Source organism: Pelophylax lessonae (genome assembly GCF_965119305.1).
Source record: "Pelophylax lessonae genome assembly, chromosome: 8".
In the NCBI taxonomy this organism is placed as follows: domain Eukaryota; kingdom Metazoa; phylum Chordata; class Amphibia; order Anura; family Ranidae; genus Pelophylax; species Pelophylax lessonae.
This window is the reverse complement of record NC_138775.1, coordinates 295375768-295393267: the sequence shown is the minus strand read 5'-3', so window position 1 is coordinate 295393267 and position 17500 is coordinate 295375768. Positions and strand designations below refer to the sequence as shown.

The following is a 17500-nucleotide window of genomic DNA, read 5'->3' as shown; positions in this document are numbered from 1 at the left end:
GGCAACAAAAGTGAGTACACCCCTAAGTGACAATGTCCAAATTGGGCCCAATTATCCATTTTCCCTCCCCGGTGTGATGTGACTCGTTATTGTTACAAGGTCTCAGGTGTGAATGGGAAACAGGTGTGTTAAATTTGGTGTTATCGCTCTCACTCTCTCATACTGGAAGTTCAACATGGCACCTCAACATGGCACCTCATGGCAAAGAACTCTCTGAGAATCTGAAAAAAAAGAATTTTTGCACTACATAAAGATGGCCTAGGCTATAAGAAGATTGCCCTGAAGACCCTGAAACTGAGCTGCAGCACGGTGGCCAAGACTATACAGCGGTTTAACAGGACAAGTTCCTCTCAGAACAGGTCTCGCCATGGTCGTATCTAGAGGTTGTCTTTGGGAAGTAGAAGTATGGGTGCTGCCAGAATTGCTGCAGAGGTTGAAGGGGTGGGGGGTCAGCCTGTCAGTGCTCAGACCATACGCCGCACACTGCATCAAATCGGTCTGCATGGCTGTCGTCCCAGAAGGAAACCTCTTCAAAAGATGATGCACAAGAAAGCCCGGAAACAGTTTGCTGAAGACAAGCAGACTAAGGACATGGATTACTGGAACCATCTCCTGTGGTCTGATGAGACCAAGATAAACTTATTTGGTGTCAGATGGTGTCAGGCGTGTGTGGCGGCAACCAGGTGAGGAGTACAAAGACAAGTGTGTCTTCCTACAGTCAAGCATGGTGGTGGGGGTGTCATGGTCTGGGGCTGCAGGAGTGCTGCTGGCACTGGGGAGCTACAGTTCATTGAGGGGACCATGAATGCCAACATGTACTGTGACATACTGAAGCAGAGCATGATCCCCTCCCTTCAGAGACTGGGCCGCAGGGCAGTATTCCAACATAACGACCCCAAACACCTCCAAGACGACCACTGCCTTGCTAAAGAAGCTGAGGGTAAAGGTGATGGACTGGCCAAGCATATCTCCAGAACTAAACCCTATTGAGCATCTGTGGGGCATCCTCAAACGGAAGGTGGAGGAGCGCAAGGCCTCTAACATCCACCAGCTCTGTGATGTCATCATGGAGGAGTGGAAGAGGACTCCAGTGACAACCTGTGAAGCTCTGGTGAACTCCATGTCCAAGAGGGTTAAGGCAGTGCTGGAAAATAATGGTGGCCACACAAACTATTGACACTTTGGGCCCAATTTGGACATTGTCACTTAGGGGTGTACTCACTTTTGTTGCCAGCGGTTTAGACATTAAGGCTCCATGTACACGGGACGCTGGAAATGGCCGTTTAGGAGCAGTTGGGCGTTTTTTTCAGAAGCCCCTGAACCCATCTACATTTTATCTTATCTGTCCATGTACACCAGGTCGTTTACAGTTTACAGTTGCGTTCAGGGACTTTTTTTAGAACGCAATTATTTGCGTTCGAAAGTGTGTTTCCCGGCGTTTCGTTCGCGTTTTTCCATTTTAAAGGGGAACAATTTTTTTGACATCTAGGAACGGTTCTAAACGCAAACGCCCGCAAACGCCGCTAAACGCCCGCTAAATGCGGGTACAAACGCGACCGAACGGACGTTTCAAACGTCCTAAAAATTCCAGCATTCAAAGGGACTTTTAACAACGTCCTGTGTACATGGAGCCTAAGTGTGTTGAGTTATTTTGAGGGGACAGCAAATTTACACTGTTAGGCCCCGTTCACATAGGGGCGACCAGGGCGAGCAGCGCGCCGCGACCTCGGAGCGGCCGCCACGGACTTCATAACATTGAAGTCTATGGCGGTCGCCTCCTGGTCGCCCCAAAGAAGCTCCGGACCCTTTTTCTAGGTCGGAGCGACTTGTGTCGCTCCTATTAGAACGGGTCCGCAGCTTCCCTATGGGAGGCGACCTGCGGCGACCTGTGAGGCGACCAGGTCGCCCTAGTGTGAACTGGGACTTATACAAGCTGTACACTCACTACTTTACATTGTAGCAAAGTGTCATTTCTTCAGTGTTGTCACATGGAAAGATAGAATGAAATATTTACAAAAATGTGAGGGGTGTACTTACTTTTGTGAGATACTGTATGTTAAGTTCCGAAGAAGACACTTGTCTTTTTTTTCCCCCTCAATTTTATTGATTGTAAGAATACACATTAAACAGGTAATGGGAACTGGCAAGTTGTACATCACAGTTATGCATCAGAAGGAAATATTTACAAAAAGTCTTCCTTCCTGCACTCAGCATCTGTAAAATCTTTAACTCATCACTCTGTATCATCGCAAGCACACAGCTCTGTACAGCCAGTAGGCACAGAGCACTCAGTCCTTCATGGGTCATCGTGGTTCTCAGATCATTCTTTATCAGTGCCAATTTGCTGAACGTCCTTTCTCCCGAACAACTAGTGACCATCGTGATCAAATATATTCTAAGAACTACATTAACACCTGGAAATGTATCAGTAAGCCCGTCTTCATGTAATAAACCTGCCTGTTGGGATATAGTGAAAAATGAGCGGAGCTTGTCAAAGGCTGCAAACTGGACAATTTCCTCAATGCACACACTACTGAAAGCGGAGTTTCGGCCTCAAAATCTAAAAAATTGATTTTGGGCCATTTGCTTGCTAAGGGCCACCTGAAAAAGAAATTGATGCTCCCAATTTTTTTTTTTTTTTGGTCACACACCTTGATATTGAAGAAAATATACTCACCTTCCTTCCACTTCCTCCCTCGGCGGCCGCGGCCCGCGCCGTCACTTCCGGCTTGCGATGACTCCTGGGAGCTAAACGTTATCGCTCCCAGGAGTCAATGCGCCTGCACCGGCCCCGCTCCTCAGTTCCGGCGCAAGCGCGGCATTCCCTGTTAAACAGCTTCTGGGCGTGCCCAGAAGCTGTGGAGCAATGCGGCGCCGCACCGGAAGTGACGAGAGGGGCCGATGCAGGCGAATTCTGGGAGAAGAGGATGCAGAAGAGGGGGCTTCAGCTGCCCACACCTGAGATGGCAGCGCTGGAGAAGAAATTATAAAGGTAAGTATTTCTTCGTACAGGTAAGTGCGACCCGGGACAGTTCAGAGGCTATCCATTGTGGAATGTACTACCCTGACTGTCCCGGGGGTATTTTTATCTAAATTTGACCCCCGAGGCCGGAACTCCGCTTTAAGTCTGGAGGAAAAATAAGTTTCATTGTTAAAATTACTTGGGGCAGATATATTGCGGCAGAGTATACACCACCCCCCCCCCCCCCACGCCAGATCACTTACATGTATGTGATCTTACGCTTTTTGCAATTTTTTTTTACCAAACATATGTAGCAGAAAACAAATTGGCCAAAAATGTTAAAAAATTTAGATTTTTAGATTTTTTTTTGGGGAATTTCATATAAAAAAATGTGAAAAATATTGTTATTTTTGCAAAATTTACGCTCTTTTTTTGTTTATAGCGCAAAAAGTAAAAATCGCACAGGGGATCAAATACCACCAAAAGAAAGCTCTGTTTGTGGGAAAAAAAGGACGTCAAATTCGTTTAGGTACAGCGTCGCACGACCGCGCAATTGTCCTTTAAAGTCAAGCAGTAAAAAATCGCAAAAAAAACCCTGGTCAGGAAGGGGGTAAAATCTTCCGGGGCTTAAGTGGTTAATATGAGAATCATTTTATGTACATAGTTACATAGTAAGTGAGGTTGAATAAAGACAATAGTCCATCCAGTTCAACCTGTGTAGGTGTGTGTGGCTGTAATCATCTCACATAGCCCTGAATGTTCTGATCCTTGAGATGTAAGCCTAAGAGTCTTTTGAAAGCCACCATACTACCCGCAGAAACCACCTCTTGTGGTAGAGAATTCCACAATCTTGTAGCCCTAACAGTAAAGAACCCCCCACGTTGCCTGAGGTTAAAACGCTTCTCCTCTAATCACATTGTATGTTCTCGAGTCCTCATGCAATCCCTTCGACTGAACAGCTTTCTTTCTAAGCTGAGATCCCCATTGAGATATTTATAAATTGCTATCATGTCCCCTCTCAGGCGTCTCTTCTCCAGGGAGAATAAATCAAGCGATTGCAGACGCTCTTCATAATTAAGGTCCTCCAATCCCCTAATCAGTTTAGTTGCCCTTCTCTGGACTTTCTCCAGCTCCAACACATCCCTCCTGAGGACTGGCGACCAGAACTGGACAGAATACTCCAGATGCGGTCGGACCAGAGTTTTATAAAGTGGAAGGATTATAGTCTTATCTCTGGAATACATCCCTTTCTTTATGCATGCTAATATTATGTTGGCTTTGGCAGCTGCCGCTTGACATTCCATGCTGTTGCCTAATCTATCATCAACCTATACTTCCAGATCTTTCTCCATTTTTGATTCCCCCAAGGGTTCCCCTCCTAAAGTGTATTGTGCTTTTATGTTTTTAGTCCCCAAGTGCAAAACCTTACACTTCTCCACATTAAACCTCATTTTCCATGTCGTTGCCCACTCTGTAATTTTGTCCAGGTCATTCTGTACTAATAAAGATATTTAACATTTTTAATATCGCATTCGTTTTGTGTGTTGTGACACATTTACACCCCCCAACTCCCCCACTGCAGTCTCCAGTCCTGGGGATCTGGGGTTTCATTCCTCATTTTTTCCATGAATAGAAGCCTGGTCCATAGGAGTATATAGTAGTGTTGGTGAGGAGGGGAAGAGTTCTGAAAGGAGAATGTGTCGTATTCCGTTGGGGTTGCCTTATTGACCCTAATTGGCGCTTCTGTGTGCCGGAATCTCGCTGTGTTTGTGAAGCATCACGCTCAGTTTTAGTAAAGGCAGCGTGACATTTTCTGCTGTTTTGAAGCTCGAAAAACCTTCAGTACATGTCTTACAGCTTCTGGTTGTGATGTTCTTAGTGGTACAAACAACCATGATGTGCAGACTTCTATATACACTGTATTACCAATAGTATTGGGACGCCTGCCGTTACACGCACATGAACTTTAATGGCATCCCAGTCTTAGTCCGTAGGGTTCAATATTGAGTTCAGCTTCAACTCTTCTGGGAAGGCTGTCCACAAGGTTTAGGAGTGTGTCTGTGGGAATGTTTCACCATTCTTCCAGAAGCACATTAGTAAGGTCAGGCACTGATGTTGGAAGAGAAGGCCTGGCTTACAGTCTGCGCTCTAATTCATCCCAAAGGTGTTCAATCAGGTTGAGGTCAGGACTCATCCACGTCTTTATGGACCTTGCTTTGTGCACTGGTTCAAATAATTTGGTGAGGGGGGATTATGGTGTGGGGTTGTTTTTCAGGGGTTGGGCTTGGCCCCTTGGTTCCAGTGAAGGGAAATCTTAAAGCACCAGTGTACCAAGACACTTTAGACAATTTCATGCTCCCAACTGTGTGGGAACAGTTTGGGGATGGCTCCTTCCTGTTCCAATATAATTGCACATCAGTGCACAAAGCAAGGTCCATAAAGACATGGATGAGCGAGTTTGGGGTGGAGGAACTTGACCGGCCTGCACAGAGTCCTGACCACAACCCGAAAGAAGTTCCACCACCCCGAACTCGCTCATCCATGTCCTTAGGGACCTTTCTTTGTGCGCTAAGGGCCAAGCACAACCCCTGAAAAACAACCCCACATCATAATCCCCCCCCCTTTCACCAAATGATTTGAACCAATACACAAAGCAAGGTCCATAAAGACATGGATGAGCGAATTTGGGGTGGAGGAACTTGATTGGGCTGCACAGAGTCCTGACCTCAACCCGATAGAACACCTTTGGGATGACTTCGAGTGGAGACTGCAAGGCAGGTCTTCCCGTCCAACATTAGTGCATGACCTCACAAATAAGCTCCCACTGACACCAATGATGGAGCACTATTCCTCCCACTTACACCAGTGATGGGACACTATTCCTCCCACTGACACCAATGATGGGGCACCATTCCTCCCACTGACACCAATGATGGGGCACTATTTCTCCCACTGACACCAATGATGGGGCACTATTCCTCCCACTGACACCAATGATGGGGCGCTATTCCTCCCACTGACACCAATGATGGGGCACTATTCCTCCCACTGACAACAATGATGAGGCACTATTTCTCCCACTGATACTAATGATGGGGCACTATTCCTTCCACTGACACCAATGATGGGACACTATTACCCCCACTGACACCAATGATTGGGCACTATTCCTCCCACTAACACCAATGATGGGGCACTATTCCTCCCACTGACACCAATGATGGGGCACTATTTCTCCCACTGATACTAATGATGGAGAACTATTCCTTCCACTGACACCAATGATGGGACACTATTACCCCCACTGACACCAATGATTGGGCACTATTCCTCCCACTGACACCAATGATGGGACACTATTCCGCCCACTGACACCAATGATGGGGCACTATTCCTCCCACTGATACCAATGATGGGACACTATTTCTCCCATTGACACCAATGATGGGGCACTATTCCTCCCACTGACACCAATGATGGGGCACTATTCCTCCCACTGACATTAATGATGGGACACTATTCCTCCCACTGACACCAATGATGGGGCACTATTCCTCCCACTGACATTAATGATGGGACACTATTCCTCCCAATGACACCAATGATGGGGCACTATTGATCTTTTATTGAAAAGAATCAAGCAACATATTTTATACAAAAGTAAAAAACATAACTATAGTACAATATTCCAACAGAAAACAAAGGAATACACATCCATGTGCAGAATATATACAATATATACATAATCCACTTCCAACATTTTTAGAAAACTATTTACATAAAGCAGCAGAGAGGGCCTAAGAGGCACAACCCATCACCTATGTATGCAGCCATTTATCAAAAACTGAGCATTAAGAAAAAATCTAGGGTGATAAGAGACAGAAAGCCACACCCAGGACAGAGACTCCTGGCAGTCAGGGAGGCTTGAAACCCCTCCACGCCTTCAACCAAGCCCTCTGACCCCACTTGTCTCTCTCAAGCGCCCGAATCTTCCCCACCTCATGCAGAATGTCAAACACCACCACCTGAACAGGAAGGATTTTACGCCGAAGGGTGACCTGACACCGTGCGTTCCAGGTGTAATAACGGACTACTAAGCTAACTAAAAAAAGTGTATCCAAACAAAAGCCCCCACCAGTATTGAATGCTCCATACACCCACTCAGCATAACCCAGCCTGGAGAGGAAAGGAACACCGAGGGCCCGCCCCACCTGTTTGTATACCTCTATGTTAAAAGGGCAACGAAGCAGAAAATGGTCCATAGTCTCCTCCTCACCTGAACATTCCTCCCGAGGACAACCACGATCCATCCCACTGCGGAATTTCAAATTGCCCCGAACATAGAGCCTCCCATGGAAGCACAACCAGGCCAGATCCCTGATTTTAAGGGGGACTCTAGCCAAATTAATCAATCTTAACCCTTCCCTCAAAATTGGGCCTGGGCAATCCCTTAAGGCCAGTGGGTCATGAAAGACTTCGCTCAAGACTCGGCTCATAAGGACTTTCCTCGGAGCAGATCTGAGATCTTCAGCCGACAGTCGCCACTGCCGCAGCAACTTCAGACACGGAGCGACATAGGCTGGGAGCTGACCACGATGACCCCTGAGATTCTTCACTTGGCCACCTTCTTCCCAAAGTCGCAGAAAAGGCCTAAACCAAGATCTAAACATGCCTGTCCATCCAGGAGGTTCCACTGCAAGCATACTACCAATGTTAAACTTGAGAAATAGCAGTGAAAAGAAAAGAACGGGGTTGACCATACCTAAGCCACCCTCCCTCCTGGATAGATAGGTGACATTCCTCTTGATGGGGTTCAGTCTGTTCCCCCACAGCATCTGGAAGAACACACTATAGATCCTAGCATAGAGAGACACTGGCAAGATGCAGACAGGGCTGACATACAAGAAGATCGGTATCAGGTAAGTCTTAATCAGATCAACCCTTTCCCTCAGAGATAACTTCCATCTCTTCCAGCTGACCACCTTAGTATTGGCAACTTCCAGCCTGCCTTCCCAGTTTTTAAGGCCATAATCGCCAGGTCCGAATTCAATGCCTAATATCTTAATTTTTTCCTGGGGCACTGGAAAGGTGTCCGGGAGATCAAACCCCTCACCTTCCTTTCCCATCCAAAAAACTTCACTCTTTTCCTGATTGATCTTGGAGCCTGATGCTTCAGAGTACCGTGATGTCAGAGAGACCACCTCCTCTGCTTCATCTGTCCCAGTGACAATCACTGACACATCATCCGCATAGGCAACAACCCTCAAAGGCGGCTCACCCGGGATTCCCACTGGTACCCCACACAACATGCTGCTCTCTAGCCTCCTGATGAAGGGGTCGATTGCAAACACATAGAGCAGGGGACTCAGGGGACAACCCTGGCGCACCCCAGAACCAACCTCAAAGGACTGTCCAACCCAACCATTAACAAGAGGGAAGCTTTCTGCCCCCTTATACAAGACTTTTAACCAATCGACAAAACCACCCGGCAGACCGTACTTACTAAAGAGCAACCACAGGTACTCATGGTTGACACGATCGAAAGCCTTTGCCTGATCCAATGCCAGTAAATACTTTCCCCAGCCTGCAGCCCTGCACTGCTCCAAGGCCTCCCGGACAGCTAAAACCGCTGTGAAGGTGCTCCTACCCTGGATCGAACAGTGCTGATGGCGAGAAAGCAAAGACTCTGCTACTGCCGATAGGCGCCAGAAAAGTATCTTCGCCAGCACCTTTCTATCGACATTGAGAAGGCTGATGGGGCGCCAATTCTCAATCATCGAAGGATCTTTACCTTTTGAAAGAAGAATCACAGCTGAGTGTCTCATGGAAGGGGGAAGCACCCCCTCAGCAAGACAACTGTTAAAAATCTCTACCAAATGTGGGGCCAGAATAGACTTAAAGGCTTTGTAAAACTCAGCCGTCAGACCATCCGGTCCAGGTGACTTCTTGATGGCAAGCTGTTCAATTGCCCTCGTCACCTCTTCAACTGTGATCTCTTCTGTCAAATTCATCAAAGGGACATCTCCACCATTTAGACCTGGAGTAGAGTCCAAAAAGCTTTCCATCTTGTCTCGGTCAAGCTCTTTCCTCCCAAGAAGTTCAGCATAAAAAGACCTCACGACCTCCAGGATCCCTGACCTGGACTTTGTCAAGGAACCTGTACTATCCTTAAGGCCAACGACCATCTTAACAGCTACACCCTGTTTGCAGTTCTGGTAAGGGTCAGGCGAGTGGTATTTCCCATAGTCCCGCTCCAGAACCAAAGAGGTATGCCGATCATATTGACACTTCCTGAGGAGGATTTTCACTTCAGAGATTGCCCCAGGATCTCCTCCTCTCGAGACAAGAATATCCAGCTTCCTCCGCAAACGTTGGTAGGTCATGTATCTATTAAACTGTTTTTTATTGGCTAGGCCCCTGAAGAATCCAGCAATCCTCTTTTTGGTCAGCTCCCACCACTCAGCCTTGCTGCTACAAAAGTCCAGGATGGTCACCTGTGCCTGAAAGAATTCCTCAAAGGATTGTCTAACATGTTCTTCCTCAAGGAGAGTCGAATTCAATCTCCAGATGCCTTTGCCCCTCTGAGGGAAGTCTGAAGCATTCAAGACCACAGATAGCATACAGTGATCAGAGAACTCCACTGCCTGCACCACTGGGGGTGAGAAAGCAGAGGCCTCCTTCAAAAAAAACCTATCTATCCTACTCTGACTATTACCTCGATGAAAGGTGAACCCTGTGTCATCCGGAAGGTGCTTAATGTGCACATCCACAAGACCAGCATCCCTAACCATACTATTTAAAAAAACGCTATCATATCCCAGCCTGTCATTGAAGTCCTTCCTGTCCTTGGGCCTAGTCACAGTATTAAAGTCACCTCCAAAAACCACTTGCCGGGATGTAAAAAGAAATGGCTTGATCCTTGTAAAAAGGCATTTCCTGTCCCACTTTGTGTGCGGCCCATAAATATTAATTAGGCGCAGGTCCTGCCCTCCCACAAGGACGTCTAAGACCATACATCTCCCAATCTCCACCTCAATAACCCGCCGGACAGTTACCATGCCGGTTTTAAACAACACCGCCACCCCGCTGTAAGGCTCGGCCGCAAGAGACCAGTAAGATGGACCATACCTCCACTCTCTCTTGGCCATATGAATATCTGCCAAGGAGGTGAGCCTAGTCTCCTGCAAAAATAAAATCTCAGCATCTAATTGGCTGAACAAAAAGAAGGCCATAGAACGAGCTCTTACCGACTTAATACTGGCGACATTTATTGTCACCACTTTTAACGGAGGGGGAACCGCCATTTGGGTTATTGGGTGGATTGCTTCTTAGCTCCCCTCTGCTGCTCATCACCAGAAGCCTCTCTTTTTCTTAAAGCCTCCTCCAACTCCATTTCTGAATCTGAATTTTGTTCAGAGGAAGCTCCAGATGAGGAAATATCCCAAGCGGAAGCCCTAGAACGGTTGGGGACAGACACTGGGGCTTCCTGTCCCTGTTCCGTCCTCACCGCCTGTCTCTTCCGCCTCACAACCCTCCTTCTCTCCTCCAGGTACTGCAGGTCAGACTCCGAGATGTTTTCATCTCTTGTTTTTTTCTTCAAAGTCTTCGCAGAAGACTTCTTTACAGAAGAAGCAGCAGCACCCTTTTTGGCACATGCCACCGCTCCAGGTGGGGGGGGACCTTCCCTTAAGTCAGACCTAGGAGACTCATGGGGCAAGACTGACTTGGGGGGCACAGACTTAGAAGGTTCTGACACAAGAGGAGCGGGTACAGTAGGCTGGGGGGACACAGAGACAGCCACAGAAGGAATACCTACAGACACAGGAGGGTTGGCCACAGAAACTGGGGAGGGATCCTGAACAGGACCTGGGGGGTCAGTCACCGCAGAGGAGGATGGTACACCAGGGGCCTCATCCTCCATCCTGTCCAGCCTCAACAGCTCATCTACTACCTCCTTCTCCATATTGTGCCAGGCCTCCGGACATCGGCTGTAGGGGTGGCCAAGGCGCAAGCACAGGTTGCACCTTATCGCCTGGGTGCAGTCCCTGGCCACATGACCCTGTCCCCGACATACCGAACATATTAAGGCTGAACAGGAGGAGCTAAAGTGCCCCTTTTCTCCACAGCGGTGACACAGCTTTGGCTGACCAGGATAAAAAACAGTCATCCTATCCCTCCCTATGAAAGCCGAGGAGGGCAGGTGACGGACAACATTCCCATCCCTGGCCAACCTGACCGTTACTGACCAACCCCCAGTCCAGATGCCACGTTCATCAAGGATTTTATTTGGCGTTGTCAAAACCTCACCATAATTCCTTAACCAGACCTCCAAGTCCCGAGCAGGAACACTCTCGTTAGTGAGGATGATGGTTATTTTTTTAACCGTTGATCTTTGTGAAACAGCAACTGGTGCCAGATCTTCCCATTCGGGTCTTGACCTGCACCGAGCCTCATATCGTTCCCAGAACAGGTCAAGACCCTCTGGCCTGGTGAAGCTGATTGTGTACTCCCGGCTCCCAGCTACATGTATTAGGGCATAAAGGTCATTCGCCCCAAAGCCCATCTCCAAAATCATATCCACCACCACACGCCGTGCTGGAGAGACTGCACCACCTTCCCATTTAAGAATGACTACATTACGCCTTGGACCCCCAGCAGAAGCCAGAGACCCAAGACCGGAACCAGGGGTGCTCAAAGTGGCAGTCTGTGGTGTAAATCTCTGCCTGGAAGCAGGGTTCCTCATTGGCTGCAGCCCTGGCTTAATAATATTACCAGGTGCAGAGCGTACCACCTGAGCAAAAGAGGGCTTATCAGGGCCAAGACCCCACACTGATGTGACTTTAGCCAGTACATTATTATTATTATCCTTATTATTAACTGCTTGTACTGAGCCAGCAGGATTGTCTATTGCACACATATTGGCAGCATTATCCATAACACCTGAAATAGAAGAATCGTTAGAAGAATCGTTACAATCACCATTCATTATCACAGTGTCTGCTGTAGTACCACAGGTGGCCTGATGCTGCAGTGTAGAGTCCTGAACAACAGCTGTGACTGGACAAACAGCCTTGGGCTCAGCAAAAGGGGGGTTAATGGGTTGCTCAGGCTCTTGTAGTTCCTTTGCTGCAATGTCATTTTTTAAACGCAGTTTTTCCTGCAAGGAAACATCAGCAGCTGAAATATTGCTGGATACAAAATTACCAGCCTGGGTGTCATTGGGCAAAACATCAGTATTAGCCAAGGTGTTAAATGGCACAAAAATAGTTTTATCAGTCACTTGGGACTTGCTAGGCTTTACCTTATCAGGCACATTGTCAGGAAAGTTCTCCTCACCAAACACCAGCTGATCCGCCCGTACTGGAGACTCCACTGCCTGGATCACTTTAAGCATGCCTCCTGAGCCCTGAGAAGGTAACGGGCTGCTCACCTCACCTTGGGGGGTCAGGGGGTCAGAACTTGGGGTCCCCTCCTCCACCTCCATCTTTGCCATCCTTGCAAATCTGCGGTCATTGCAGAACTTTTCTTTAAAGGGCCCCTCTTTACCTTCCATCATGGCCACAATGGTTTCCTGGTGTTGAACCCGGACCTTTGCCAACTGGATTTCCGAATCCATAGATCCACGGCTGCGGCTGTGCAAACCTTCACGTTGCTTTCGCAGGCGTTTCAACTCTGCTCTCAGTTTGTAGAGCTGGTCTCTCTCCCTATTCAGGACCTTGATCCCGGCCACCACTCGCTCCCGAATGGACTCGGTATCCTCATCCTCACCAGGGGCAGAGAGATCTCCAGCCATGGCTTGTCCAGGAGCAGGTATGTCATCCATCAGCCCAGGGGATGGTTCAGAGCTTCCAGCAGGAGAGGCCCTGCTGGCCTGCATGGCCTCCCCAGATAGGGGCCAGCAGGGCTGGGAGAGATTTTACCGAACTCCCCTCTCACAGAAATCACCTGGAGCAGACACACAGCCAGAGAACCTTCCTGCAGCCACACCCGAAGCTGAATGATGGGAAACTACTCCTCCCACTGACACCAATGATGTGGCACTATTCTTCCCACTGACACCAATTATGGGGCACTATTCCTCCCACTGACATTAATGATGGGACACTATTCCTCCCAATGACACCAATGATGGGGCACTATTCCTCCCACTTTTATAGCGCAAAAAATAAAAACCGCAGTGATAATCAAATACCCCCAAAAGAAATCTCTATTTTTAGTTAAAAAAAATGATGTAAATATCATTTATGTACAGGGTCGCATCAACCGCGCAATTGTCAGTTAAATTAGCGCAGTGCCAAAAAATGGCCTGGTCATTAAATCTTCTGGGGGGTCAAGTGGATATACTTGCCATGAAGCCAGGCTCACCCAATGACCTACAATGAGTATACAGTTCAGGAGTCTTTCCTTTACTGGCTGCATGCTTGTTCTGTGTTGGGGACTGTAGCTGGGGACGGCCAGGCGGTTGGTATTTATAGAAGGGGTCAGCAGTGGCAGGCTGTGTATATCTCAGTGCAGCTTTTCCTTAGAATCGCTCGGAGTATTTCCTGGATTTAATCAGCAGCAATGAGAAAGCGGCTCGGCGATGATCTCAGGGAGAAGAATTGCTTGGAAATGAATGACGATTAATTTGTTGAGTGTTTACCCCGAGCGCTCCGCAGGTTCACAGCGCATTCCCGCTAATCTACACAGAAAGACAAACATGGTTAAAGCAAGACTCCAGATCAGGGGTAAAACTTTCTCCAAACAAAGGGCCAGTTTACTGTCCTTCATGCTTTAAGGGGGCCGGACTGTGGTCAGTGTGAGAGGAAAATGCCCCATCACTGGTGTCAGTGGGAGGAATAGTGCCCCATCTTTGGTATCAGTGGGAGGAATAGTGCTCCATCTTTGGTGTCAGTGGGAGGAATAGTGTCCCATCATTGGTATCAGTGGGAGGAATAGTGTCCCATCATTGATGTCAGTTGGAGGAATAGTGCTCCATCATTGGTGTCAGTGGGAGGAATAGTGTCCCATCATTGGTATCAGTGGGAGGAATAGTGTCCCATCATTGGTGTCAGTGGGAGGAATAGTGCCCCATCATTGGTATCAGTGGGGGGAATAGTGTCCCATCATTGGTGTCAGTGGGAGGAATAGTGCCCCATCATTGGTATCAGTGGGAGGAATAGTGTCCCATCATTGGTGTCAGTGGGAGGAATAGTGTCCCATCATTGGTATCAGTGGGAGGAATAGTGTCCCATCATTGGTGTCAGTGGGAGGAATAGTGCCCCATCATTGGTATCAGTGGGGGGAATAGTGCCCCATCATTGGTGTCAGTGGGAGGAATAGTGTTCCATCATTGGTGTCAGTGGGAGGAATAGTGTCCCATCATTGGTGTCAGTGGGAGGCAGGGCCGGTTTTAGACAAAGTGTGGCCCTGGGCAAACCTAAAAGTGGGGCCCCAAATTTTTTTATATTCTACCAAAAATATAGGCGCATTTAATCAATTTAGCCAAATAAAACATACAACTACATGAAAATATGCTTTCATTAAATAACATTAAATAGAATAAATAAAATATAACAAAATCAATGCAACTATGAATTTTTCATCGAGAAAAAATCCAGTGTAGACAAGGCTTTAAGGCCACAGGCAGCACAGCGCTGCGCAGCGCATTGTATCCGCCCGCCGGCACATAGTGGAGTGGAGGCAGCGTGACACTGACAGGGGGCGGCTGGGGGCCCTTTGGAAGATGAAGCCGGCTCCTGACAGTGACGGGGCCCCTTTGTAAAATGGAGCCCGCTGCTGACAGTGACACGGGGCCAGGGCCGGACTGGGTATAAAAACCAGCCCTGGAAAAAAATTACATACCAGCCCCATAGCATTGCGTCGTCATACCAGCACAACGTTGATTTCTTGTTCATAAAAGGTAAAATCATGCAGTGCGTGCCCCTTTCAATGCAGACTGACCACAGCGTGCCCCCTTTCAATGCAGACTGACCACAGCGTGCCCCCTTTCAATGCAGACTGACCACAGCGTGCCCCCTTTCAATGCAGACTGACCACAGCGTGCCCCCTTTCAATGCAGATTGACCACAGCGTGCCCCCTTTCAATGCAGAGAGACCACAGCGTGCCCCCTTTCAATGCAGAGAGACCACAGCGTGCCCCCTTTCAATGCAGAGAGACCACAGCGTGCCCCCTTTCAATGCAGAGAGACCACAGCGTGCCCCCTTTCAATGCAGACTGACCACAGCGTGCCCCCTTTCAATGCAGACTGACCACAGCGTGCCCCCTTTCAATGCAGAGAGACCACAGCGTGCCCCCTTTCAATGCAGAGAGACCACAGCGTGCCCCCTTTCAATGCAGAGAGACCACAGCGTGCCCCCTTTCAATGCAGACTGACCACAGCGTGCCCCCTTTCAATGCAGACTGACCACAGCGTGCCCCCTTTCAATGCAGACTGACCACAGCGTGCCCCCTTTCAATGCAGAGAGACCACAGCGTGCCCCCTTTCAATGCAGAGAGACCACAGCATGCCCCCTTTCAATGCAGACTGACCACAGCGTGCCCCTTTCAATGCAGACTGACCACAGCGTGCCCCCTTTCAATGCAGAGAGACCACAGCGTGCCCCCTTTCAATGCAGACTGACCACAGCGTGCCCCTTTCAATGCAGACTGACCACAGCGTGCCCCCTTTCAATGCAGAGAGACCACAGCGTGCCCCCTTTCAATGCAGACTGACCACAGCGTGCCCCCTTTCAATGCAGAGAGACCACAGCGTGCCCCCCTTTCAATGCAGACTGACCACAGCGTGCCCCCTTTCAATGCAGACTGACCACAGCGTGCCCCCTTTCAATGCAGACTGACCACAGCGTGCCCCCTTTCAATGCAGAGAGACCACAGCGTGCCCCCTTTCAATGCAGAGAGACCACAGCGTGCCCCCTTTCAATGCAGAGAGACCACAGCATGCCCCCTTTCAATGCAGACTGACCACAGCGTGCCCCTTTCAATGCAGAGAGACCACAGCGTGCCCCCTTTCAATGCAGAGAGACCACAGCGTGCCCCCTTTCAATGCAGACTGACCACAGCGTGCCCCCTTTCAATGCAGAGAGACCACAGCGTGCCCCCTTTCAATGCAGAGAGACCACAGCGTGCCCCCTTTCAATGCAGACTGACCACAGCGTGCCCCCTTTCAATGCAGACTGACCACAGCGTGCCCCCTTTCAATGCAGACTGACAACAGCGTGCCCCCTTTCAATGCAGAGAGACCACAGCGTGCCCCCATTCAATGCAGACTGACCACAACGTGCCCCCATTCAATGCAGACTGACCACAACGTGCCCCCTTTCAATGCAGAGAGACCACAGCGTGCCCCCTTTCAATGCAGAGAGACCACAGCGTGCCCCCTTTCAATGCAGAGAGACCACAGCGTGCCCCCTTTCAATGCAGACTGACCACAGCATGCCCCCTTTCAAAGCAGACTGACCACAGTGTGCCACCTTTCAATGCAGACTGACCACAGCGTGCCCCCTTTCAATGCAGAGTGACCACAGCGTGCCCCCTTTCAATGCAGAGTGACCACAGCGTGCCCCCTTTCAATGCAGAGAGACCACAGCGTGCCCCCTTTCAATGCAGAGAGACCACAGCGTGCCCCCTTTCAATGCAGAGAGACCACAGCGTGCCCCATACAGGCCGGTCCCCCATAGATCCCCCTTTAGAGCAGGCCTGACCAGGGTGAGGGTCCCCCATATTTATACATCCCTCTTTAGAGCAGGTAAGGGAGGCAGGTCCCCCATAGATCCCCCTTTAGAGCAGGCCAGAGTGAGGGTGCCCCATAATTATACATCCCCCCTTTAGAGCAGGCAAGGGCAGACAGGCCCCCCCATAGATCCCCTTTTAGAGAAGACAAGGGCAGGCAGGTCCACCATCCCCCATAGATCCCCCTTTAGTGCAGGCAAGGTCAGGCAGGTCCCCCATAGATCCCCCTTTAGAGCAGGCATAGGCCAGGGTGAGGGTCTCCCATATTTATACATCCCCCTTTAGAGCAGGCAAGGGACTCCCTTGCCTGCTCTTAAGGGTGATGTATAAATATGAGGGACCCTCCCCCTGGCCTGCTCTAAAGGGGATCTGTGGGGGACCTGGGATGGCTGACCTGCCTGCTCTAAAGGTGGATTTATAAAAATGGGGGACCCTCACCCAGGCCTAGGCCTGCTCTAAAGGGGGATCTGGGGGGGGGACCTATGATGGCTGACCTGCCTGCTCTAAAAGGGGGATTTATAAATATTGGGGGACCCTCACCCTGGCCTGCTCTAAAGGGGGATCTAGGGGGACCCCCTAGATCCCCCTTTAGAGCAGGCCTAGGCCAGGGTGAGGTCCCCATATTTATAAATCCCTCTTTAGGCAGAGTCAGCCATCCCAGGTCCCCCGTAGATCCCCCTTAGAGCAGGCCTAGGCCCAGGTGAGGGTCCCCCATTTTTTTATAAATCCACCTTTAGAGCATGCAGGTCAGCCATCCCAGGTCCCCCACAGATTCCCTTTAGAGCAGGCCAGGGGGAGGGTCCCTC

At 49.3% G+C, this 17500-nt stretch overlaps 1 protein-coding gene across 1 annotated transcript in view; it reads right to left on the bottom strand.

Moving 5' to 3' along the window:
* The window catches only part of LOC309562256 (uncharacterized protein), a gene marked incomplete at both ends in the record, with an annotated part of 10812 nt that extends 618 nt beyond the window's left edge, over nt 1-10194 (bottom strand). Inside the window, one exon of the mRNA XM_082266375.1 lies at nt 9585-10194. Coding sequence (XP_082122501.1) covers nt 9585-10194 — 610 coding nt within the window. The remainder of the gene's footprint in view (nt 1-9584) is intronic.
* Between the last annotated feature and the right edge of the window lie 7306 nt (nt 10195-17500).